The 12,104-nt window shown below is 42.6% G+C and overlaps 1 protein-coding gene across 9 annotated transcripts in view; it reads left to right on the top strand.

Annotated features, from left to right (window-relative positions):
- The window catches only part of LOC104939158 (microtubule-associated protein 4), a 109,107-nt gene that overhangs the window by 20,397 nt on the left and 76,606 nt on the right, over window positions 1-12,104 (top strand). For 7 of the 9 annotated variants that reach the window (XM_019270449.2, XM_019270452.2, XM_019270456.2 and 4 more), the window contains exons 2-3: window positions 5,282-5,470; window positions 9,674-9,730. In XM_019270449.2, the coding sequence (XP_019125994.2) occupies window positions 5,282-5,470; window positions 9,674-9,730 (246 nt within the window). The remainder of the gene's footprint in view (window positions 1-5,281; window positions 5,471-9,673; window positions 9,731-12,104) is intronic. The other 2 variants (XM_027274371.1, XM_019270451.2) reach the window with 1 other exon arrangement.

Below are 12,104 nucleotides of genomic sequence, written 5' to 3'. Positions count from 1 at the left end.
TTGGATATTTGGCTGAGATATAATTAGGGTTAATGATTTATTAAGAGTAAACATCTTGTCGTTAACCCAGATTTGTGATTCAATGTTTAACTAAGGAAGTTGAGATCAGATCCAGGTCATGCAGATCTTCTCTTTCAGGCCAACATGGCAGCTGAAGCGTCCTTGAGCGAGATACTTAACAAGCTCCAAGACCCCCCCGAGCTTCTCGGGGATTAATCAAGCACGATGTTACATTGTTCTGTCATATATTAAAGGAACAGGAGGAGGAGAAGATGCAGAGTGGTTTTTGGGATTAAGTCCTCTGTGTTATGTCATGCGTTGGCCCTGGCAACCGCTATAGAAGCTGTGTTGGTGCCCTGCCAATGTTAAGCTTCTGGAAAAGCACACAAACACACACAAACAGCAGATTCACAGATCTGTGATCTGAGCACTGCATCTGCAACATATTCCTTCATGTGGACACACACTTTATGATTTGATTGTGAAACAGGTTTTCAGAGCTGTATAGTTGACAGTAAACATGGTCCACCCGTCCTCATCCTCACGTGTGCGTGTCCTGCTGCTTCATCGTTTACGTCCACGGTGTGTGGAAGCAGATTAAAAAGAGGCTTAACCTTCACCTCTGCCTTTTTGGCAGCCAGAGGACACGCACACCCACCCAACCCACACACACATGACTAATCCACGCATACATTCACACGCTCATTTGTTAGCGGACCACACAATAGAAACTGCCTCTTCTGTGGATTTCCTTCCTTTGTTGAGTCCAGATTGTTTCCGAGTGGCCACACCAAACCCTCGAGTGGCGGTGGAAAACAGGAGCTCAAACTACGGCACCTCGCCAAGATCAAAAAAATAAATAAATAAACCTTGAGTTTTATGACTTTCTCATCCCGGGATCCAAATCCATCCCACTGCAGGACCCAGGCTAATGAAAAGGTTCTGCTCCTGTGGTCATGTGGGGTGGAAATAGAAGCTGGAGAAGCTGAAAAGAAACAAACTGTAGTAGAGTACTCAAACGGCTGCGATTGGTCTGCGTAAATCATATCAGTTGGTAAGACTGCTGGCATGCATCACCCGGCTAACTCTGCAGCTGGCACACATGACATACTGTATACTAAACACACACACACACATGAATTGGGGTTAAATATGGAAAGTGGGGCAGTGTTTCTGACCAGCATGGCTTTGTGGTCGAGGCAATAGGCAGCAGTCTTCCTGCGACACACCCTGGTCTCAGCAGTGGGGGCTCATTCAGTCTGCTGATACGCTGGCAGTCAGGCGTGGAATGGTTACGCCCACATATGGTTTATTTATATTCCTGCCCGCCTCAGAAAACATACATTGTTCACTGTATGTGGAGTTTGATTTGCTGATGAATTCTGACTGAATAACTGCAGACTTACTAAGTGGATAACTGTCCATGTGACTGGTGTGACTCTGTGATCGATTGGTTGGAAGCTCTTCCACTGCACTTAGTGACGCTCTAACAGATCTGTGAAAGAGCCTGACTCATGATGGATTCTCAGGGCTGATGACAATCATGATATCAGGGAGTAACAGTAACATTTTTGCAATGATCCTTATCCAGCACTTCATAATATATATGTAATAGAGACAGGACATGCTGTAAACTCTACATAAAACTACATCAAATCAGATAGAACATAATTATTTGTTGTTGCATTGTGTAGTAAGAAAGTATGCTGATACCAACAGATCCATGTCCAGTCTGCATGTCGAAGTGTCCTTGGGCAAGATACTGAACCCCAGAATTCTGTGCCATCAGTGTGTGAATGGTTCAAACGGATAAAAACAGTTGGCGCCTTGCATGGCAGCCAATGGCTGGCAGAAAAATGCTAAGTGCAGCCCATCTACCATTTTTACCATATCTGCCCGCCTCTCGTCTGTGATATGAAATGGCCAATGAACACAATAATATCGTCCTATAAAGAGAAAACAATGAGCCTTTTTTAGCTTTATGAGCAAGATAACCTACATATCAAGACATATGAACATCTGAGCGTTACAAACATGACTGGTGAATATCTTATTTCAGAAGCATCAGTGTTAATCTGATTTGGTTCCGCTCACAGTCACAGCAGCATTCACCTCAGTGTCCACAACATTTATGTTGTGTTCTGGCTCCTTCATGGCTGCTGGAGAAAATCTGCTGCCATCTCTGACGTCTCTGAAACATGACATTACCTTTTAATGTTAGGGCTGCATGATATAGTAAAACTAATCTTATTGGCATCATTAAAACCTGATTCAGAGTTTTGTTGAGTCTTTATCGAACAAACATTTCTGCAGCACTGCAGGGCTCTGATGCAGATGTTTTCTCAAATATTTTACTTTTATTAAAAAAAAAAAAAAACTTGTACTTTAAATTTTACTTAGTTGTACATTAATATTTAATGTTTTTTTAAAACCTAGGTTTACTGACAGTTGGCATGATTTGAATATTTATTGATAGTTTTATCAATTATTAACTTTTCCTTGACATACTGTAAACAGTAAAACTAGTTTGTCCTGTTGTGTTTATGTCACTGGTTCCAGCAGCATGTGAAGCCAGAGTGTGAATGCTAATTAAAGGAGTAAAGTACAACCACAAATATGGTTGTTTGTAAAGTATGAAAATGTTTCAACAGTGAAAACTGGCTAAACAACTCTGACCTGGATTTGTTCCTTGCAACAAGATGCGACACAACTGCACCTGGAGTGAACATCCGGGGTTAGTGAGGTCCAGGTGATACGGCCTGGCTCGCAGTCAGAGTTACAGTTCATCCCAAAGGTGCTGGATGTGGTTGGGGTCCAGTCTCTACAGACCGGTCATGGTCTTAAAACTTGTTGTGTGCTTGTTTCCCATGCAAACTGTACGTTGTAGCATTCAGATCACCATCAAACCTGAACTAAATGTCCATAAAACCATAAAGGACAGCCACAAAAGTACACAAAACTCCTTTGGTCATATAGTATACTGTACCTGAACCTGTTCTTGTGGTAATGAATACATCATCCAGCAGATGGGGCTGTGGAGTTATGTTTGTTGGTTCATTTTCGACTGCTTCTGTTAAAGAAAGCTGAACGATCTCTGCACAGATGATTGATTACAGACATTTGTAGCCCTAATTTGTGCCACTTTGTCATCAAAAAAGTTTGTGTTTACAATGTGCTGACCTGTGAAGGAATGTATGAGTTTACATGAGCGTGGCTGGCAGGGCAGCAAGGTAGGAAGATAGGAAGGAAACTAGAATAACTCGAAGGCCTCAGGTTTGTAGCAAATGTGCTCTCCTGTGTCATCCTTCGGAAAAACCTTGAAGCCTGACCTGCTGTTTGAACAATGCAAAAAAAAAAAGATGTTCAGCAGAGAGGGGCACATGTTTGGCACAGGACAGAGATGTAAAGTGTGCAGCAGACGATGAAATAAAGATTGTTAGGATGACATGAGACACAGTGGGTGTCTGAGCAGCAGAGGAAAGACGGCCGCTGCAGGCAGATGAAGATAATCTGTCATTATAGTTGGAAGGATGACACAACATGACTTAGCAAATTCCCCTGGTGGCCATTGGTCAGCTGAACTCCAGACGAGCTGATGACTGTGTGGATCTGTGTGTCTGAGTCCATGTTTCGGTACAGATTGTGGCTCTGTGCTGCATTTCTTTCATTCAGAGTAATCCCAGCTGAAAGTGTGCATCCTTGTGGTAGAACGCGGTATTACATCAGGTTAGAAACAGATAAAAAGACATGTATTGCCCATCAGAGAGGTCAGAGGTCAGGCTCGGCTCGCCCTGCAGCTGGTAGACATTCAGTGTGTTGCTCATGGGGCACTTGGCTGCCATCACAGGGTTTGGATCCAGGTCCACATCAGATTTTCCCCTGATCACCAACAGCAAATAGATTTTGTTGTTTTGATCATCATACTTGTCAGATTTTAGACTTCCTGCGTGCTGTGATGCAACGGGCTGTGATTTTGTTTGTCTGTTGTCATTGCATAGAGGTTGGGTTAAATTGATCTTGCTTCCTTGACTTCCACTTTTAGCGTCATCTCTTCATTTCAGCTTCAGTCTGTCACTTTCTCTCTCTATCCACTTTGCCGAAGTTAAATTAAATCTGGCAACTTTTCAGGAATTTGAGAAGTAGTCTTGAGTTTCAGATGGCAGGCAGCATGAATCTGGTGATTTGAAAGGAAGAACAATGCCTGGGGCTAAGGTTGAAACTGTTTGGGTGAAGGGCATATTCTATGTTTGAGTAGCATTGTGATGTTTAGCATATTGTTAGGTCTCGTGTTTGAAGTTTTCTCCATGACCATATCACTATATTCCAGATGTTTTCAATTGTTTTGCATTCATATTTATCACATTTATTGGTCTGTTGATATTTTTGTTTTTCATATTGATATTTATCATTTCAACTCTTCTTCTTATCGTTTGCTTGTCACACATCATTTGATCCTGTTTTTCATTCTCCCAGTTTCCTGTCTGAGTGGTTACATAAGAGGTCATGAGCATCTTTGTAGGGCTGACAGTCCATCGATTTTGTTGTGTTGGTTTGGGAGTATGGGAACAGGAGTATTGTTGAACATTTAATTGAATCATGCTGCACTCCATGATCCACTCGTAGGTGGAGGTCTGATTGAACTGCCTGTACAATATTGTGGTGCAGAGCTGAACCACCTTTGTAGCATGAAAAGTAACTCGAATAAAGATTTAACAGCATTTTAAGATCAGACTACATCCTTTATACATCACGTATCAACTACTGTATAAACAAGAGTTAATGAGCCTTTGTTTCATAACATAGATGTTCATCAGTATGTGAGCAGAAAGCTGCACAAAGACACACACACAAGCACTCACATGCTGAGAATCAGGTATTTTTCTCAGGAAATGGGACTCCCAACATTCAACCCGAGTTAGGAAAAAAAATAAACAGTCATTTTAATGTTGAAACAATATTTGAATGGTTCATGGTCTAACAAATCAGCCAATGAGTGCGTCAGTCAGGCTGTACATTATGAAATGTTGCAGTGTTTCTATGATCGATGCCTGCAATGTTTGTGTTTTTGCCTTTTTCTCAGAAAATGATTGATTTAAAATTTCCAAACTTTCCAAGTGGCATTAAATCATGTGCATGAATAAAGCTCTCTGTAGATTTGCCTTCAAGATGATCAGTGCAGCATCTCTGATTATGTTTCCATTTTTTTCAAAAGAAGAGATGTGGACAGTGTTATTTAGTGGTGATTGACAGTTCTCTTCTTTATTCTTGTGTTTGCCTGCAGCCATGGAGGAGTTAGACCTGAGTCTGAGCGACGCTCTGACGGACAACGTTCCCCAGAGGAGCCCAGAGGGCCTGGTGGAGAGGGACTTTGTGGCTCAGCTGGAGGCGGAGGCCTTCGACGATCAGGTCGGAGAGACGGTGGGGAAGACGGACTACATCCCCCTGCTGGACAACGACGACCCCAGGGCAGGTGAGAATGATTTGATGGAGCCCAGTGGAGGATGGGTAATGTAGATTTTACTCTTTAGGAGATGATGTCAATTCGATATAGAGAGGATGGGCTGTTTCTGTTACCACACATGAAGAGAAACACACTTTTGTTGGCAAATAAGTACAAGCACAGACAGAGACAGTAAAGCTGCTGTCTCCTTAACACTTACATCCATTCCCTCTTTCTCAAGGTGAGAGCTCGGTGGCAGAGAGGACAAGAAAGCTAAAGATGAGAGGAAGTTAGGAAGAGGAACAGAGGCAGAGAGGTGAAGAATAGAAAGAGAGGAGGAGGAAAGAATGATGAGGTAAAACAAATTGAACTCAGAGACAGTTGTACAGCATAATTAATTACTAAATAGAGAAGGAAGAAAAAACACCACTGAAAATGAATCAAAAAATAAACTCAACAAAAATGTATTTTCACATTTTATTTGGAATCTCTAGTGAAACTTTAAAAGGCACTCACTAGCTTCCAGCTGCATGTTCACCTCTCACAGCCTTCCCTGATGAAGTAATTTGTCTGTAAACTGAAGTTAAAGCAGCAAAATTTAAGAAATGAAACTAAGTTATAAACCTGTGGACCTGTAACTGCATCAAAATGAATTCAACAAATATTTTTTTTGTCTACTTGAGGGCAGCAGAACAAGTAGAAAACATACAGCAGTATGTTTATGCTTATGTATGTATCCAGCAGACAAACAGTGAGCTGGAAGATGATAAAAGCTCTGCAGTTGTTGTGCACATCGACTTATTATTAAGAATCTTTGTTTTAAAATCTTTGGATTACTCATTCCAGCAGCTTTAGCTTAGCTTTAAGATGAACAAAACTCTGTCTCCTGAGTGTAAAGTGTAAAAGCAGCAGGGAGCCTTGGTCTAAATTTTCCTCAGAAACCTTGTGTTTGTGGCAGCGCCTCTGTATCTGATTCCATCCATCCTCACCAGGATGAGAATCTGTCTCATGTGTTATGTAACATGAACTGCAGCTGCCCCTAAATGACTGACAGTGTCAGGCAACCGCTGGACACTGGCTGCCATCTTGGATCTGCTGAGGTGTCATTCAGCCGCAGGGAAGATAGCAGCCTGAAGATAAGCTGAGTAGCGGCTGCTGTTTTGAATAACTCGGCTGACAAGGATTATTTGGGAACTCAGGAAAGTGTGTCCCAACAGAAGATGCTTAAGGTTTAGTTCCAAGGTCTACATGTGTGATCATGGCAATCACAGTGCTACAGAGTCCATGGCTCTCAGATCAGATGCATTAGACATGTTGAGTCATTGTGAGTTCAGGGCAACATGAAGTAAGTAACGAGGGTGTCACTTTTCCTCTGTACGCATGTGCCTTTTAAAAGCAGTGTCAAAGTGCTGATGATACCATGGCTTCATGCTGGATATAGATACATAGATGCTGCAACCTGGCAACAGACCTAGCAACAAACAACAACTAACTAACTAAAGCTTTCTAGAGATGGTGGAGTTTTCCAAACTGAATAAATACTGCAGATAGAAACACTAAACTGACTTTCTAGTTCAGTCAAAAGAGCATCAATATACATCTGTGAGAGAAATATGAACAGATTGAAATTAAACAACACTCCACCACTGAAAGCTCGGCAAAGACATGTAGTCTGTTTTTCAGAAATAGGAGAGGCTGAGACCTTCCACTGCTTCATGGCTGTATGAGCACCACCTGTTGCCTGTTAGCTCTGGATGTAGCAGTAAAAAGAGAAACAGAGGTGTACAGGGAGGTGAGTGAGCCGATAGATAAACAGTAGATGGATCAAATAAACAGCTGAGCGTACAACCAGATAAAAAGGAAGTGACAGCTAACCGGGGCTGACTCAGCTCTCGGGCCTGTTTTTGGTTACCCAGACACTTTGGTCAGACAGTTAGACTGCGTGTGGGCACTCGTCGGTGACAGCCGGCTGTAGGACGGCCCGTGGGTGGTGTTGCCAGTGATCAACTGTGGCACGCTGTGTGCATTTGGACAAACGCAGACATGCTGACACACAGAGTGCCAAAACAGCAGGGTGAGGCACTCCGCAAATGATTGTCCCCCGTCAGCAGGCGCGCTAGACGGAGGAGGAGGAGGAGGCACTCTTCTGTTTTTGTTTTTTTGTCAGAGTTGCTGGTGTGCGGCACTGATGCACACGTAATGTCCTGCGCTCTGTTTTGACCTGTGGTGTTTGTGTCTGTCTGTGTGGACACAAATGAATCACGCGTGCATGTGTGTGTTCTTGCATGTAGTTTCAAGGCTTTTGCACGCCTACACATTGATGTATTATTAATACATGTGTGCGATATTCATGTGTATGCATGCACTGATGGCAGAATGGTCTCTTGTTTTTGTGGCTCTGTGGCTGCATGTTCCCATCTTTGTTCTTCTCTTGTTAGTGCGTGTGCGTGTGTGTTTGTGTGTGTGTGAGAGAGAGAGACAGAGAGAGAGAGAGAGAGAGAGAGAGAGAGAGAATAAAGAACAGTGTGTGGCCTGTATCACAAAGTGAGCTTAGCAGGTTAATCAGCTATCTTTAGGCATCTCAAAGCTGGCTCACTTTTAGCCCGGATAGATCACCATGCTAACACAGCAGGGTAATGACTTCTGACCAATCAGCTTATTAGAAATATATAAATCTTTATTTCTAGAGGGATCGCAACATGGACAAAGGTACTAAGTTTGACAGATGTTTATGGATCAGCAGAATCACTTGCTCACCATAATAATCATATCAGAATAAAAGAGATAAAGAGACAGATATATACTTTAGAACACTAACAGCAGACAGAACGTACCTGATGATTACAGCTGCATATGAAACACACACACACACACACACACACACACACACATACACACACACACACACACACACACACACACTGTTCAGTAAATTATAGTTCAGGTCATTTCTGTCAGAACTCATCAGGCAGTGTACTTTTCCTCGGCCTTCACTTCTAACTGTTAAATTAGTGTATGACATAAGAATTTGTTCATTATGAGATGAAACAAACACCAAAATTTAAAAATGAATCAATTATTTTAGAGATAATTCATTTATTTTCTGTAATCATTCTTAGACTACTGAGCATGGTGAAAATGTGGACCATGTTAAAGCCTTCAAATCCATCAAATATTAAACATGTCATTATTTATCCTAAAGTCAGTGTTTCATCTTGTGTCATATTAAAGGTTCCCTGTGGAGTTTCTGACCGCTGGTAGTGTGTCATGTTATTCCACTGATCAACAGTTGGTGGCAGCAGTAAACATTAGGCAGTAATTGTCCAACAAAGGCAGAGAAGAAGAAAACTGTTGGATGTAAACAATGCCTCAAATATTTCAAAAATGTGTATAAAATGTATCCAACACATTAATCAGACCTCAAAGATGAACAGACAGTTTGGACAGAGTGTTGGTTGTATACTGACTGCACCTTTAAGCACTGTTCTGATGCTGTGACTGGCCTGTAATTAAGAATTCTGCCACTTTAAGTGAGTTAATGAGCCATTTAATGATAAATCACTGAATTAGTCTTAGCCAAGAGAGCCAGACTAAGAACTTGAACTTGCTTCATGATACAGGCCCCTGTCCTGTGAGGGGTTGGTGTTGTTGAGGTGGTTTAGACCAGTGCCTTGCATGGCAGCTCTCCGCCATCAGGGTGTGTGTAGTGAGTGTGTGGGTGAACGGGAGGTAGCCTCTAAAGTACTGTGGACGGAAGCAGTCCATCTTTACTTTGTTTGAGTCATTCATGTCGCTGTAAAGCTTCTGATACAGAATGCGCTGTGTGTGTTCTGTACTCGTGTACGTGTGTGTGTTTGTGCGCTGTGCACATTAGACGAACACGGCACGGTGACTCAGCAGTCAGATGTCACACTGCATCGCCTCCTTCAGTGTCCCACGCTGACACCAGCCAGTATGTGCTGCCCTCTGCCTGCCCGAGCCTGACCACAACGGGTCTGTGTGCTATTAACAGGCGCATCCACACACACACACACACACACATACACACCTTGTGCTCAGTGACTACAGTGCTTTAAAAAGACACAGAAGTCAGGGTCAGTGCTCTCCATCGAACTGCACCCATCTGTCTGTCATACACAACACAGTTTGATTTCCTATCTCGTCAAGCCATTAGCACTTAGTTGGATAGTAATGTGTTTGCTTGTTTTTGTGTGTGTGTGTGTGTGTGTGTAGACACGAGTACTGCGTTGGAGAATGGAGAGCAGGAAGCTCATGGGGTGCAAAAGCCTGGTAAGACACACAAATCCCTCTGCCGTCGGTCAGCTCAGGCCAACTGGTCATCCTCATCCACCAGTCATGGCCTGTCAGTCTTTCTCTTGTGTTTCAACCTTGTTTACTTCCTCTGTGTTCTTCTGTGTGTGCACTCTGAGTGTCATTAGTGGCCTTTCAGAGCAGGATGTGAGCTGCTCTCACTGCTCTCCAGCATCCTTTTAAATGTCCTCTTAAGTACACTACTTTCTTTTTTCCTCCTGCTGTTCAGCCCGAGCTGAAGAGAACAAGGCTCAGAAATATGAATTACCTGTGAAGCATATTAAAGATGTCGTAAGTTTCTTAATACTGTCACACTCTGTTGCCACTTCCTTCTGTTGAGTTGTGAACAGTGATCCAATCAAATCTGAAATTATTGCTCTGCCCACATTCTCCCCCTCACTCTGCAATACAACAAGCCAAAGATGCTCCATACTCGCCTCGCATACTGCCCGCATAGTCCCATGCTTCTATGAACAAAACCTTGATGTAACACACATTTGAAAGATCCTCGGACCACGTTAACAATCAAAAACACACAATGTTTCTCAGATAATTCAATATGTATGTCGTTAGTCTGCGAATCTATAAAAATTTGTTGAATGTTTGAACGTGTGGAGCTTTGCGTAGCTGCCTTCATACAGCTCAGGATGAAAGAGACCCAGACCCAGTGCTCGTTTGCATCATCGGTGCTTTAAAATGAATCTTAATTGACGACAGGAGTTCGTCAAATTAATATCAGTCACGCTCGCTTTAATAAAAAGAACCAATGAGGCTTGCTTGCATAATGCTTCTTGTACTCAGCAGTCCTTTTGTTGCTGATGATGATGGAATAGAGGAGATGCATCTCAAGAGGAATATTTATTATACCCTCTATTGCGTGTGTGTGTGTGTGTGTGTGTGTGTGTGTGTGTGTGTGTGTGTGTGTGTGTGTGTTACAGTCCTGGAAACCATCTCATCACATATTGTCCCCCCCAGTAGTCTGATCTCTTTATTTGCCACCTCTCAGCCTGAACATAACTCGCCCTGCACGCCGTCTTGTTGTCACGCAGTCGTTCCATTTTAAAGTGCAGAGCTGCTGTGCATGTCATCAGCAGAGAGGATTTCTCATGGGGGGGTATAAATTAACATGCGAGGTCTCCTCCACAGCACCCAATCCCCATGACAACATATCAAAGTACAACACAGTGTAATAAACCATTGACGATTAGACAGTTCACCTTCAAAAGTTGTAATTCAGTAACTCGTGAAGCACACAGCAGGAATCTAAAGTGCACTTCTGAACTATGGGCACGCCCAGGCTGAGATCTCAGGTGGTGGAGGGCTGTGCCCGCTGAACTGACATTGACCATGGCAGTATCTGCTCAGCATGACACATGATCCTAGCTAAATGCTGCTGCATATATATATAGTAGCCCAGTGTCTTTGCTGGCTTACGGAAAGTCTCACACATGCTCCATCCACTTGGCAGAAGGGCAGTGCCACTATTGATTTGTTTGTGTGTGTGTGTGTGTGTGTGTGTGTGTGTGTGTGTGTGTGTGTGTGTGTGTGTGTGTGTGTGTGTGTGTGTGGTTAAACCACATTCAGCTCCTGTATTTGTTGAAACTGAGCGACAGAGCTGTAGCCGACCGCAAGTAACTCCGATCAGAGCCATGATGACGGCAAATGCAAACGTGAACATCCCAATAAAACATGTTGATTATGTCAGTGATATTTCTGTGATTTGTTGTTAAACAGTAAGAACTCTAACTATATATATATGTGTGTGTGTGTCTCCTGTGGCTGTAGAGCACTGGTTCCCAACCTGAGGGTCTGGACACCCACAAGGGGTCACTAAATGCATCTCATTACTGAGATACAAGGGGTCACAGGGGGGTCACAAGGCCTTTAAGACAGCTTCAAAAATATGCATACATTAGGTTTATATTTCACGATTTAATGCATTAATATTGACATATTAATAATAACAATAATAAAAAAAGTATTATATTGTAAAATATTGGGAAAACTCGTCTGAAAATTAAGAATGATTTATCTGCTCAAAATGTATCCAAACTTTGTGCAGTTGTTGCATTCATTCTTTGTAATAATTGTAAGTTCATCATTTGTTCTGTTATTGTTCTATAATATGAAATATCCATAAATGATGTCTCTTAGTCAGGGGGCATCAGTTCACCCAATAAACGGGGTCTCTTAGGGACAAAGGTTGGGGACCATTGGTCTAGAGGAGCTGGTGATGATGTCATCAGGGTTACTTCAGCTTGGAGACTATGTGCTAACATGCTAAGTGCATTACAAAGTGGGAGCAGGGTGTTCAGCAGGCAGGGGGTGGATACAGAGACACACTATCAATAGG

Source organism: Larimichthys crocea, chromosome XXIII, assembly GCF_000972845.2.
Source record: "Larimichthys crocea isolate SSNF chromosome XXIII, L_crocea_2.0, whole genome shotgun sequence".
Taxonomy (NCBI): domain Eukaryota; kingdom Metazoa; phylum Chordata; class Actinopteri; family Sciaenidae; genus Larimichthys; species Larimichthys crocea.
Note: the sequence above shows the minus strand (reverse complement) of the source record. Positions and strands in the feature narration are given on the sequence as shown.